The sequence below is a fragment of the Dryas octopetala genome, chromosome 3 (genome assembly GCF_963921425.1).
Source record: "Dryas octopetala chromosome 3, drDryOcto1.1, whole genome shotgun sequence".
NCBI classification, from domain to species: Eukaryota; Viridiplantae; Streptophyta; class Magnoliopsida; order Rosales; family Rosaceae; genus Dryas; species Dryas octopetala.
The window spans coordinates 24905243-24920336 of NC_141368.1; the positions used below are offsets into that span (position 1 = coordinate 24905243).

The 15094-nt window shown below is 32.9% G+C and overlaps 2 protein-coding genes across 2 annotated transcripts; one reads left to right on the forward strand and one right to left on the reverse strand.

The window, feature by feature from the left end:
- Positions 1-101: 101 nt before the first annotated feature.
- ANNAT4 (annexin 4) lies at positions 102-3267 on the reverse strand. The gene is made up of 6 exons (XM_086237633.1): positions 3197-3267; positions 2516-2691; positions 2123-2341; positions 1161-1385; positions 914-985; positions 102-463 (listed from the first exon to the last, which is right to left on the reverse strand). Exons 1-6 carry the CDS (start codon positions 3240-3242, stop codon positions 254-256), a joined length of 948 nt encoding a protein of 315 aa, XP_086093759.1. The 5' UTR covers positions 3243-3267; the 3' UTR covers positions 102-253.
- Positions 3268-8088: 4821 nt separating this feature from the next.
- ANNAT3 (annexin 3) lies at positions 8089-13210 on the forward strand. The gene is made up of 6 exons (XM_086237570.1): positions 8089-8312; positions 8803-8948; positions 10437-10664; positions 11480-11692; positions 11799-11888; positions 12700-13210. The coding sequence occupies exons 1-6, from the start codon at positions 8141-8143 to the stop codon at positions 12901-12903; spliced, it is 1053 nt and encodes a 350-aa protein (XP_086093696.1). The 5' UTR covers positions 8089-8140; the 3' UTR covers positions 12904-13210.
- The last annotated feature ends 1884 nt before the right edge of the window (positions 13211-15094 follow it).

Consider the following 15094-nt stretch of genomic DNA (forward strand, 5'->3'; position numbering starts at 1 on the left):
TACAGACTTCTTATGCATATATACTGCCCCGACCATAAAATTTTGTAGTTTGTAACTGAACATAAAAGCTTATTCAAATGCTAAAATGCCTCATTGATTGATTGTTTTATTGCAGTTTCGCTTAATGGTGACACAATACTCATACAGAAGAACACTAGTAGCCACGAAATTAGAACAGCAATTGAAAAAGGGTAAAACAGAAGACCACTCAAATAATCCCAACAAACCCCAAATTTTGAGTCTGTCCCTTTAGTTAGTCTCCTCTTGCAACCAGAGTAAGTAAGAAATCCTTGTAGTTCCCGTTAGCTGTCTCTTCAATTTTTTGGGTTAGAGAAACTCCATAATTCTTCTGGTATTCCTCTTTGATCGCCTTCATATCTGTGTCAGCTCGAGTAACAATTACTCTAGTAAGTGCCTTCATGGTCTTCTTATCCACATCATTTCTCAATGCCACATCCAAGACCTGAGGAAAACAATTAATAAATATCATGCACAGGCAGAGAAGTCATATGCATGCAAATGATAAGAAGAATATATATATAGGGTAATATTCTCTTGCCAAACAGTCTAGAAATATGAGATGCTTATGTTGTCAGACTGTGAATTTGGACTATGTATTTAGACAAGAATCAACTTAATCAATAGTATAAATTCATAGTTTGGCAAGAGAATAGTTTCATATATATATAACACACATAGAGTTTTAATCACTTAACCAACCGTGGGATCAAAATCCAATGGTTGGCATTCAAACTTGGTTCAAATCCCAACGAAGTGTTTTACTTTCGTATTTAATGTCAACCATTGGATTTTTGATCCAACGGTAATTGACTACCTATAATATCCATGGTGAATGAGAGAACAAGACTATATTTGTATATCCTCTGTAATCTTAATGTGGCTTTAAGCTTACCTTGCTGAAATATGTCTGAGGAGTACATAGGCATTGCACTGACTCTTTTATCCTCAAAGCATGATCAAGATCCTAAACAAAGCAACCAATAGGAATACATCATACATGCCTCTAACCTCAAGAATGTGACTTTAACTCAAGTGGGTACATAGTTTGAAAATTTGATGTTTTGGTCTGAAAAGCTTTGCATTCCTTTTGGTATATATATGGTGCAAGGCATTACAATCTCTCTTTTTCTCATACGTACCTCATCAATGTTGTGGCCACAAATCTCCTTGTAGTGTTTATATACTTCCTTTAGGTGGGGCTTGCTCCTTGTTGATAGTATCCTAATTACCTCATCTTCTGCATTGGGGTTCCACTCATCTGCATTCTTCAAGGCATTACAAAGTGTTTGTGCCTCGGATTTTGCTGTCTCATCTTTAACTTTTGGTCCTTCGTACCTATAGGCACTCACAAGAGCAACCAAGAGCTGTACAAAGCACATGCCAAAAATCAGAAAAAAGAAACAAAAGACACCAGTTAAATACTTGCACATGCATGTTGATATCATATATCATATTGATGCAATTTTGCAAAGGAAAGTGCTTCCCTTTGCACTCCCACACATTTTTTGTGCGGGAGGGCAAATAACACTGTTATAATGGAAGTGTTATCTATATTTGCACTTCACATATATATGGAGTGCAAGAGGTATTTCGAGATGGCAATTCTCGTTTTGGAATATGGTATTTGTAAGATATAAAAACGGTTTTCGAAACTGAAGAATTAAAAAAAAATGTCACATGAATTAATTAACTATCCTGCTGCAGTGACGGTCAGGATTGAGAATTGAATTGAGTTAGGCATTTAAAGGGATAGGAGGCTGTGACTTAGAAGGTGGGATATAGATGGGGCTTGGATTTTGTGGGCTACAAATTTCACCTAGAAATTTTTTCTTTCTCTGTGTACTAGCTCGGACTAGAGTCCAAATTAACCAACTCATAGCTATGCCATTGCTGCTGCCGGTACATGATTGGTAACACTATCACTATCTGTTTTTTGAAATCTCATCTATGTGAAAGATGCGGCTAGTAAATATGGTACAAATAGTTTTACTCAACCTATAATTTTGACTTGGATCTTCACATTCACAACTGGCAAATAGAAACTATCTATCAAGCAAAGAAATAAAATTATTGTAAGCATGCGTAGGAAGATGGCATTTACCTTGCCTTCATGGCCATCAATGTGGTAGGCAACATCTTCCTCAATGGAGTGGTCAAAGAGGGAATGGTAGGCCTTCCTAGCTCCTAAGAGCTCTTCAGACGATCTAGTGCATGCAATCTCAACAAGCACACCATACAACTCTGGGCCTTTCTTCAAGGCCTCCTTTGCCAAACGAGCATCTCTTTCCCATGGATGCATTGTCCACAACACCACAGCATTCTGACAAAAATCATAAAGGAACTCGTCACTCCTATTTATCATGTATTTGCATAAATGTGAGCAGAGATCGATGTTTTCTTATTAGACAGTCTGACATAGGATTTTACTTTTTCTTTTTACAAGCAGAGTGAGATTTAGATTTAACTAAGAAAATTAAGTAGACAAGAAAATTACCTTAAAGCGCATGAATTCATGCTTGAGAAGTTCAACACGGTGATCATCCCAGCGCTCAAACTGACGTTCATGATCTTCCTTGAAAAGATGGGGAGTTCCTTTCCTAAAGGATTTCCTTTCTTCAGGATGCCATTTTCCCAATATTGATATTAATGACTTCTCATCAACTCCAAGTCCTGCTCCAATTAATCAACATTAATTAATTCTACTTTTTAAAAAAAAATAGTGAATTTCCCCCCTATTATTTTTAATGGAAAATTGTCTCACTAACTGGTTTCACATAATGACCATTACAGAAAATCAGTCCAATGTTATTATCCCAAACATATATATTAACAGTGCTATTTTATGTTTTAGTGGCATTTTTACTTATCTGAAATCATAATGAGAAACAACCGGAAAGAGAAGTATGAAAGCACTATTTGATGACAAAAGAAATGGGGAGTATTAAGGTTTTTGGGGTTTTGGAGCATTAAAACTTTAATCACTGAGCTTCAAAATTAAGTAAAAATGGAGAAATACATGTATAATTCCATAAATTATATTGATTAATTAAATTCACTAAGAAACAATTTGAACAGTGGAAAATGGGCACGTAAATGAATTGTAATTTCAATAGAATATGAGCTAATAAAAATTGAAATGAAAATGAAAACTGGAAGAAAATAAGCCATTGGGAACCTGAGAAAGCCTTGTTGAGAGTCTTCAGCTCATCAGTGAGAGCCATTGCTTAATTGTTGATTCTGTTGAAGTTAGGCAATGTGTAGAGATCTTCTCCGCCATGCTGCATATATATGAACCCAAAAGGCTATTTTTGTCATTAAAGTTAAGGGTGTTCTAGTAATTATACAGCAAAGAAACAGAGTGAGAGTTCAATGTCGGATGTTACAAAGTAAATATGTTATTAATTCATTTATTTCTTACAGTATTTAAAATCATTTATTTATTGTAGCGTTTTTTGCATCCTTGCCCATATATTTTGGGGTATCTACTATAAATTCCCAGTGTTTTATGCAATTTTCAATTTTCATCACAGAATTTTTGATATCGTGTATCTGCCCCTATAATCAAACAGCTTCGGTTGTATGAATTAATTTGATGAGAATCTATTTAATTTGTCATGTCATCACCAAAAGAGAATTAAAAAGACATTTTTTTGGTACTAATTTAAAATATTTTCTGCTCAAACAAATATCTATATTTAGTTTTGTCGAAGGTTAAAAGAAATTTTTTGAATAATGAAAAAGTTTCTCACAATCCATTCCCTAATTGAGTGCAAGTTCTTAAAGTAAACCACGAATATTTACAACTACCTGAAATCATATATATATATATATTAAATACTTTAATTCAAACATTTTTAATCTCGTGAATGTTCGGAACCTATGAGTTTAAATTTCATTCTATACCCACATTTTTACCATTAAATCACTCATACAAGTTTTCTTCAATTGGAACTTAAAAATCCAACAACAATTTCCATTCCAACTAAAAAACTTATGATGCAATGATTCATAGCAAATATCCAAAACAAAAAAAAAAATGAAAAATTTATCGGAGCACATTATTATTATTATTATTATTATTTTGTGGTGGCCGGTGGGCTTGTTTAAATTATAAGTGTGGAAAGAAAGATGGACGTGCATTTTTCTTTATCTTTGAAAATGGTGGTGCATTTAAAAACTCTATAGTGTGATAAATGTGACTCTAACACGTACTCATGATACAAGTTTGTTTAATATTTCTGGGAGATTATTACAGATATGATGCTGCTATATATATCTCACTAGACGATGCCCACCATGATACATGTCTCGTTTCTAGAAAGTCATCATGGACATGGAGGATCATCATCATCATGATCCTCAATCTAAAAATTAATTAAATAAACTAAACAGTTAATTATAATTAACCATGATTGACATGAATTTATTAAATATGTTAGGACTATATATTCTTGCCAACAAGGATATATATAATATATATATCTTTGAAATCTTAATTAATTTGTATATATGTGACTATCAATCATCTCTAAACTCTAGGAGATGATTGACAGTCACATTGTGGGTCGTCCATATATGATACATAAAAAACTATGTTATAATTTTATTAATTTGTATTTTTATACGAAAAATGTGTCATTCTATATGATTAAGGGAAGACAACACTATAACAAAAAAAAAGGTAAACACGACACTAATTATGACCATATTGCCATATAAGATGAGATAAAAATGTTTTATATCATCATATAATACACAAAATGTGTTGCTAATAAAGATTACTGAAGAGAATATTGGTTCAAGCGATTTACTATTTAAGGAGGAGCGGTTTTTTTTTTTTTTTTTTTTTTTTTTCTATAATAAATGAATTAGTCTTAATTTGCTTCCTTTTCCATGTGGGTCTAAAACTAATATAGTCTTTCTGACAATAATTATTTAAGTTGAGATTGTTCTTTCTAGTGAAGATGCTAGCTGCTTGGAGTTTTCTTCTTGGATTGAGGTGTGGCACCTGAATCACATGGTAGAACAAATTAAAACAATTATTATATATTTTTGGGTCGAAAAAGCAATTATTTATATAAATATAAGAATAGGGTCTTGCCGCTATCTTTTTGGTTGTCGATGAAGGACATGGAAACCCATGAATACATAATTATACATAAGAGTCCAAATGTGTGGATGCAGATACAGCTAAGCTAGGGTCTTCCAATTTCCATTATTAATTATATATGTATGCTTTTGGGATATCATTTGATAGTGATTGATGAGCTGGAACAGGTTGCGTTGCCACTTGGCAGACTATCTGCTTTGAATTTATTTTTCCTCCCCTTTCTTTATGTTTATTATCGTTATGAATACTAGATTGGTTTATCAAATAATATTTTAATATATATATTTATATGTTACTTGTTTAAAATAATTGAGATTCAATGAGTGTTCATATTTTTAAAAATAAGACATTGTCACGTTCTTTGGTTTATCAAATATGTGTTTCTATTTTTATATCTTTTGTTAAAATACTATGAGCGATTCTCTTCTACCACTAATATAAGTAGAGACATTTATTTTCTGTCATTTTATTTCTTAAAAAAAAAACATAGGGGCACTTCTCGAATTTACGCCTTTACTTTTTTTTTTAATTAAAGGCACTTCCTTTATTTTGCCCCTATAATCTATTTTTCTTGTAGTGTTACACTCATATTTTCATTAAGGAAATTTTTATTTAAAGGACTCTAACTATACCTCATGTCGCTAAACTCATGTATCTAAATAGAGACATGAGGTATAGTTAGAATCTTTTAGTTAAAATTTTTCGTTTCTATTATGATATGCATGTATATATATGTTTTATAGTTTTTTTTTTTTTTTTTTCTCAAGATATATGTTTTATAGTTTAAAGATAAAGTAGACAAACTCTTACTTCAAAACTATTATAATTGATACGACCCATAACTAGATATCTGCTTTTTTTAAAAGGACGTGTGTTATGAGATGAAGCATTCATCTCACTCTCAGTCTTCTCTTTTTTTTTTTGGTCGAAACTCTCAGTCTTCTTAGTTCAGTTCTTCGAGCCTCCAAGGGAAACTAGGAGAGTGAAGCCAAAAAACAAAATGAAGGTTGAGATCTTAAGTCTATAAACATCTATATAATAATAATAAAATCACTGTTAAATGATTAATAATTCTCATCCATGAGTTTTGAACTCATGGCCTTCTTCCAACAAAAGAGAGACAAAAATTAACTAAATCAAATTACCAGATTTTTCCAAATGAGTTATACCTAAACCACTTAATTGGGTTTTGAATTATGCTAAATTATCATTATGACTAAGCGTTTACTACTCAAATAATGAATGATTAATATTTCACTCAGCCTAATGAAACTGATATCTTAGAACACCTTGTGATTAAGTTGTATCCTTGTAACTTAGGTGGTTGTAGAAGTAGTTAATGCTCGCAAAAACTGATGCGTTTTATGACAGACTTTATATCCATTGACTAGAAAACGACTTATCACCTATTCATGGGTAATTATGATCATGAAATTCACATGTTTATAACGCTCTAAAAAGTCTCCATGGTGACCAAAATAATATAAGAGAAAATTACGGAAATTGTTCACTTATTATTCGCTGAGATTTCTTTTGGTCTTTAATTTTTTTTAAGTTTTATATTAGTCTACGAATTGTTTGATGAGATTTCTTTTGGTCTTTAATTTTTTTTAAGTTTTATATTAGTCTACGAATTGTTTGATGTGTTCCCTTTTAGTCCAAATTGGGCAAAATCGGACAATTATGCCCCTCAGTTTTATACAAATGAGTTGATTTTGAGAGACAAAATTGTTCATTTTGGATCAAAATTGAACACATCAGATAATTCGTGGACCAATATGAAACTTAAAAAAATTTGTGGATCACAACGAGACTTAACGAATAATAAGTGAATCATTTATGTAATTTTCTCATAATATAAAAAAGGTTGGTGGTCTAGTGTCAAAATCACAAATAATAGGGTGCACTTTATATTTTGAACAAACACCAGGGGACTTTTATAGGTTTTTGCTAAGTTGTCGTACTTATTTGTTTCTTTTATTGGAAATACCTCACTTTATTAACTTAATAAGCGGATAGTTATTTATTTTTAATTTTTTGGTAACCAAAAAAACTTTAAGGGCTCATGTTCTCATTGAGAATAAGATCCTAAATTCTTGGTATAATATATTTTTACTAGAACATGCCGACCAAATTATTTAAGTCAAAACAGAATTTTAGCCCTTATGCATAGTTTAGGTTGATTTTCTTATTTTGATCTCTTAAGCTTAATTTTTTAAATTAGATTAATGAAATGAGCTTGCACGAAATATAATCAATCATTTTTTGCGACTTAGTAAGACATATGCGAATAACGCGTACACATTATGTGAAATTGACATAAATTCTCATTTGACCTTATGGTAAATGCTCAAATCTCACTTACAAACTTTGTAATGTAAAAGAAAAAAAATTCAATTGTTTAAGCAAATTTTAAACTGATCTAATCTTTAGTCAAGTGTATGAACACTATGGGCTATTCGAACAACGCAATTTTAAAATTGTTATTGTCTATTAGTGACAACTAAAGTGAATATATTATTTTTTACATGGATCCTAACTTGAACTTATTTTTGATTAACCCTTAACCTTAATTGCAATCATAATTATGTTTATTAAAAAAAATCATTGTTTTTTTTCTGATAAAAAAAAAGTCATGGTTAACTGAAGGAACTTAATTGAAAAGATCAAAACTACATGCATCTAAATTTAAAATGGGGTAAACTTTAGGGACTAAAATTTTAATATAACTGATTTCTCTCTCTTTAACCAAAAAACTGATTTCTCTCTCTCTCTCTCTCTCTCTCTCTCTCTCTCTCTCTCTCTCTCTCTCTCTCTCTCTCTCTTTTTCTTATAAAAAATCCAGGGGTAGTCTAGTGAATTCAAAATGTAAAACGAGGGGTATCTTTGTGAATTTAAAGAATATGACATACAAATCTTTGATTCCAGCTAAGTTTCAGGCTGATGAAGAGGGAAAAACCAAAACCGAAAACGGCTGAGAGAGAGAGAGAGAGAGAGAGAAACGGCCAAATGCAGACTTTGTTTGGTCGACTCTGTAACTCAGCCTCAGTGCACAGACAAAATCTGTCAGCTGGAATCTCATTCTCAGAGCACAACCTGAGCGGAATGGCCACTCTCAGAGTCCCAGAAACTGTTCCTCCTCCAGACGAAGACTGTCAGAGACTCAAAAAAGCATTTGATGGTATCCCTTCTTCTTCTTCTTCTTCTTCTTCATCTCTCTCATTCTCACAAATGATTGAATTTTGATACTGGAATTGTGATACTTTCATTCAAAAATTGTGTGTCATGGGTCACTGGTGAATTTGTGATTCTCTTTCTGAATTTGGATGGATTGGTTGCACATGTGTGTGTTTTATATGTGTATCAACTTTCTTCTCTCATCCTCTGATTTTGTTGTTCCAAAAATGGGATGGCAGAAATTCATTGTGATCATTTTCATATAAAATTTTGTGTTTTTTTTCATTATGTTTTGAATTTCTTTCATTGGTTATTAGTGAATACACAGATGCACACAAAAAATGTGTGTATGTATATGAACTATCCCTTCTTTTTCCTTTCTGGGCTAAAATTTTCACTTAATTGTTCATATTTAGTTTTCCCATTTCAAAATTTTAATTGTTGAATTATTCATGAACCATTCTTTTAATGAGTGTTTGTGTAAATGGGTTTAGGATTGGGAACAGACGAGGATGCTGTAATATGGATATTAGGACATAGGAATGCAAGCCAAAGGAGGAAAATCAGAGAAACTTATCAACAGCTTTACAATAAATCCCTCATTGATAATCTTCATGATGAAGTCTCTGGAGATTTTGGAGTAATTTTCTCCAACTCATTATGCTTCTCATTTCTCATAATTCATAGAGGGGACAAAAAAGCTCCTAACTTTTCATGCCATTTTGGTGTATATATTTTAGTATTATCATGCTAACCATTGAAAAGCAGTACTAAACTTCCTACATAAATATGAAAAATACATGCCTGTTTGTTATTATTATTGTTATTATTATCATTATTTTTAATCTACTTGTTCGTTTTCTTTCTGTTTTGCTGAAGACTAACTCTTTCTAATTTTTCCAGTTGATATATAAATTTCTAAGGGCCCGTTCGGTTAACTTTCTGTTTTTGGTTTTTTTTATTTTGATTTTAATTAAAGATGGAGGAAAAAGAAGAGCAAAGTGAGAAGAGAGCTAATAGATTTGAAGGAGATTGGAGTAAATATAAATAGCATGATAAAATAAAAACAATTTTAAAGAGTTTTTGTTTTTGTTTTTTTTAAGTTTTGAGTTTTATGTATTCTCTTTCATTTCATCCTCACCTCTCTCACTTCTTATCTACCTCTATCATTTCTTCCATATATTTTCTCTCTATCTCTTTAACTGGAATATAAAAAAAAGAAGAATGTTACAGAACGGGCCCTAACAAACAAAAGTGCTATCTGTTCAAAAATATCAATATGAATTTTAAATGATTTTTCTCTCTCTATACTTTGCTGAACATTTGTATGTTCCGTGAGTTTTCTCCGATGCAATTATTTGCTTACAAAGAAAAAGATGGAAACTTAAAGTTGTTTTGGAAATAATAAAATGAAGGCAACAACAATTTATATATTATATAAGTATTTCAGCATCCAGAGGTTTTATTCTATACCTTAGGTACTGATGCAATTGCAGCAATTGGTGGTCTTTCCAGAATTTCTAGTCATAATATCCATTAGTCTAGTTGATTCTTATGAAAAACTTACTTGTTCATTCACACAACGGGATCCATTTGATTCCCTTTTAAAGATGGCTAACGCAAAGAGACTCAAACTTGGTTTACACCATATCATAGTCATGGTTTCCTAATTAAGATAAGGTTTCTGAATTGTCGTTAAGTACCTAAGGAGTGCATGTTATGGTGATTTGCTAACATATGTAGTTTGTTTTGGTTAAGAATTTTAATGATTTGTAACAATACATTTTTTATTAGGATCTTAGAAGTTAATTTTAAGAGGGAAGGTAAAAAGTAAACAAGTTAAAGAAATTTTTTATATTTAAAAAAAAAAAAAAATGAAAAGCCATTAGATCTCACTGTCTTCAATGGTTACAAAAATGTATAGATCTTACTTGTGTAAGTGGACCCCTAATATATTATCTATTACTTCATATGGGTCCAACAATGGAAAAAAAATTTGGTCTTAAAACTAGTACTTGATTTCATAGAATGCAAATTTAATTTTCATAAGATTGTCATGTTGTTGTTGTTCTCATTCATGTTATTCCATGCGTTTATTTGTAACAATTCAAGTAATGATGTGTAACAGAGAGCAATAATTTTGTGGACATATGATCCTCCTGAAAGGGATGCAAAATTGGCAAAAGATGCACTGAAGACAAAGAAGAAAGGCATAAAACACCTAAAAGTGATAGTTGAGATAGCATGTGCATCATCTCCCCACCACTTGATGGCAGTGAGGCAGGTCTACAGCTCACTTTTTGATTGTTCTCTCGAGGAGGACATTGCATCCACTGTTTCCCTCCCACTCAGAAAGGTGAGAGCACTTTGACAGCTTGAAAATATTATATTCAAATACTTGGTAAATTAGTGTTATGCATGAATAAATACATGGTATTTGCTAAACTCACTTGCATGCCATTTGCTAAACTCTGTGGTGTCTGTTGCTACACCCATGTCAGCTCACTTAGCACTCTAGCAGTTAGCACAGTAAAGCAAATGACACAAGGGGTTCTTTCTTTCTGAACCTCGATTGGTGTTTGAGAAACTCCCATTATGTGAAGCTTAACCTCATTTTTCTTTTGTGAACTGAAAATTACATAGAAAAAAGAAGAATTTTGCTCATATAATAGTATATGGAAATTTATTCCTTCATCGTAAATGATGAAACTACATGGAAAAGGGCGCATCACTGGGCTGTAGCATGTCAGTGGCTTATTTTGCCTATATAATGCTAAGACACTAACATCCTGATCTTGAAAGAGCCTTAAAAAGTGTGGAGATTGTCAAAGTAATTAAACATTGATTTTCTGAATTAATATTACTTAATTAATAAACATGGAAAAAAAAAGTCTCATTTTATGAGTTAACTGTCTTTGTGATTCACACCCATTTGACTCTCAAATCTCAATGGTAAGGCCTGTGACCTTCACACCAAGTTAAGGGGACCTGGTAAAGCCTCAACTTTTCTACTTTACCTTACATGTTGGCATAGGTGATAAGTCACATACACCTCTTTGACCGCTTTGCAACTCCATATATCTTGTTTTCTTTCACTGGAAGCAGAAAATTGTTGTTTTGCACTGCTTATGATCGACTCTTCAAATTATAATGTTCTGTGGGTTGGGACAGCTTCTAGTGGGTCTAGTGAGCTCCTACAGGTATGACAGACAGCTGGTGGATTCAGGCATTGCCAATTCAGAGGCATCTAGGCTACATGAAGCCATCAAAGCAAAGCAATTAGATCACGATCATGTTGTTAGGATACTCAGCACAAGGAATTTATTTCAGCTCAGAGCAACCTTTCAGTGTTACAAGAAAAACTATGGAAATTCCATTGACCAAGTATTGCCTCTAGTTTTCTACTCTTTGCTAATCGAAAAACTTATGTTTTCTTTTCATTTTTAATTTCATTTTTTTCCCTTTTGGGACTTGGCACATTTATTGACAGGACATTATGAGTTCTGGCGATGGTGATTTGCAATATCTCTTGAAAGTGGTAATTTGGTGCATAGAATCACCTGAGAAATATTTTGCACAGGTAATTTCATTCCCTCTGCAGAAACATATTATATTGTTTTTTTGTTACTCATTTGTGACTTGCATTGGATGCAACTTCAAACAGGAATACCTTTTAATGGAATCCAATACTAATGATGGTGTCTTGTTTGGTTGGATTATAGAAGTATTATGTAGCTGTAGGCAGACTTTGTGATGTCATACTTAGAAATTTGATCTAAGTGGTTAATTTCTCTTATCCCTCAATCCTTTTTTCTTTTGGGTAATTTCAATAACTATGCTGCGAACTACCTTGATTGTGGAACAACTTTAGCCATTCTTCTTGCTTTGGAAGGAATATATGAGAATTCATTGGTCTCTAGAATGGTCTTAGTTTTAGACCCCAGGCGTGCTTTGGTGCAATGAATGAAAATCCAGCTTTTAGTGTTTTACATCTGAGCAATTTCGATGGCCAGAAGAATCCAGGCAATATATGAACTGTGATTTTATCACAGAGAAAGAAAAAAGAGGATGTTGGTCAGTTTCTTTCTTGCAGAGAGTAAAAATTGGACAAGATACTAGAATAACAGTCATTGGCTATTTTAGGATCCAATTTTAACCTCAATTTTAGCAGAAAAGTTTTCTAACACAACATTTTTCATCTCCTTTGGACAATTTGCACACCATTTTTTTTGTTTTTGTTTTTCATGCAAGCTTGAACCAACTCCATTTTGAAGAATATTCTCTCCAGCAGGACCAGGCGCATCAGCTTGATCTTGATATGGAGAGAATTTATGTCTCCTTGTTAGTAAATGATCTCAAATGACTTCCATTGTTTCTTGAACCACCACCAGGTCATCAAAGATTCTGCTGTTGGGCTCGGAACAGATGAAGATTCCCTCACTAGAGCCATTGTAACCCGAGCTGAGATTGACATGATCAAAGTTAGAGAGGAGTATTCCAAACTGTCCAAAACAAGCCTCGAAGATGATGTTAAAGGTGACACATCGGGAGACTACAAAAACTTCTTGATGACCTTGCTTGGAGAAAGACTCTGATTCACTCAACCCCCATAATTAAGCACCCATTCCATTTCAATTAAGACCTTGGATTGCTTTTGGAATAAAAGTTGTATGATTATATTAGTGTACCCACACTTGTGATCTACTTGTGGCCCTATTGACCATTTGTAAAAATTTCAACATTGCTTTCTTTTTCATCATCAAAGGAAAATTGATGTATAAGTAGCTAGACCATTTGTCATAATTGATGCCAATTGCTTCTGGAAACCAATGGGAAGCAAACCAATGGATTTCTTTACTTACACAGTTACATGGTGTGACAGTCGCCTATATTTGATGCTAAAGTGGCTTGGGCCATAGATTTGTAATAGGATCTGTCTATCCAATAAACACAACTTTGGGAAACAGCAAGCTGAGAATAACTATGTTGAAAACTTGGAAGTAAGGTAGGTGGAGAAATAAGATAGGAATGGGAATAGCAAAACTCTATTTAAATCACAATGACAGATGTGCATGGTACAAAGGCAGCAAGTATTTTCCCTGACTTGCAAGACCAACCATATGGTATCCAAAAATTCAATCAAGTTTAAGCCAACCAGTTTAAGGAGCAATAAAAAGGATTGTTTTGGGCCACTTTTGGTCAATTGATTATGAAAAACCCAAATAGATTTAATCACACAAATTCAATTTTTAAGATTATCAAGTTAATTATTTAAGTAGCGGATTAAAATAAATCAAATTTGATCAGACAAACACTCAACCAACCACACAAGAACACAGAGATTTGTTAATTCGAAAACCCTCAACTGGGAAAAACTGCGGGACCTAATCTAGAGAAAACAATCCACTATGATATTATAAAAGTTACAACTAGTGACTTGATCCAAACCTATCTAAACTTCTTCTAGAAAGATAAACTGACCTCACGCCACTTGCTGCTTTTCAATCACAAGAATTGTATGGATACCTTCTTGCCAACGCTATGAAGACAAGAGCTAGTTCACAAACCAAGCTTCGATCTTGATGCTCGAGTTCAATCTTTGACAGAGAATGAATCAATGAAGACGAAAACTTGAATAGATTCACAAGGAACAATCTATTCAAACTATCTATGTTTATGCAAGATGAATTTTCCTATATGATTAGTGTTTATGCAACATGAATGTCCATATAATCAAAGCTCATACTTAACACAAGAATGCACAATCTCTCAAAAGTGTATAATGCATGAGAAAATTAGACTTATGACAAAACTAGCTATTTATAAGAACCAAAACCTTAACAACCTAGAAAATAAGCTACAAACCATATAGGAAAGGATTAGCATTGAATTAGGACTTAAAACCTTGAGAAACTAGGTTTAGAAAACTTTAAAAAAATACTTAGAAACGTGTGGGATCGATCCTATAGACAATCAGGAAAAACTTTGCCTCGGTAGGATCGTTCCTACAGGAGCTTCACACAAGATAGGCTACGGAGGATCGATCCTCCCTGTGGACATGAGCTGTATGTGATTATGATTATAATTTCTTTCCCTCTTTTGTATAGTTGACTTATTTTGGTGTAATTATGATTAATTACTTTTCTTGCTGTACACACAATGTAACCTTATATGTACCTCCTATCAGATGAATAAAATATACTAAACATTCTCCAAACCATATTTCATCATGGTATCAGAGCAGTCGATCCTAAGTTGAGTACAGAGGTATGGCACATGATGTCTGTGAGTTACTATGGATCAAGAATGTATTGAAAGATTTGGGGTTCAAACCAAAGAAACCTATGCAGTTGCACTGTGACAACAAAGCTTCTATTGACATTGCCCATAATCCAGTGCAACATGATCGAACCAAATATGTTGAAGTGGATAGGCACTTTATCAAGGAGAAGTTGAAAGCTAAGATTATTTGCTTCCCTTTTGTGAAGTCAGAGGATCAACTTAAAAATGTACTTACAAAGGTAGTGTCTGGCAAAGTATTTCACAACTCACTTAGCAAGTTAGGCATTGGTGATATTTGTGCACCAACTTGAGGGGAAATGTAGACATGAGCTGTATGTGATTAGGATTATAATTTCTTTCCCTCTTTTGTGTAGTTGACTTATTCTGGTATAATTAGGATTAATTACTTTTCTTGATGAACACACAATGTAACCTTATATATACCTCCTATGAAATGAATAAAATATATTGAACATTCTCTCCAAACCATATTTTAGCACTCCA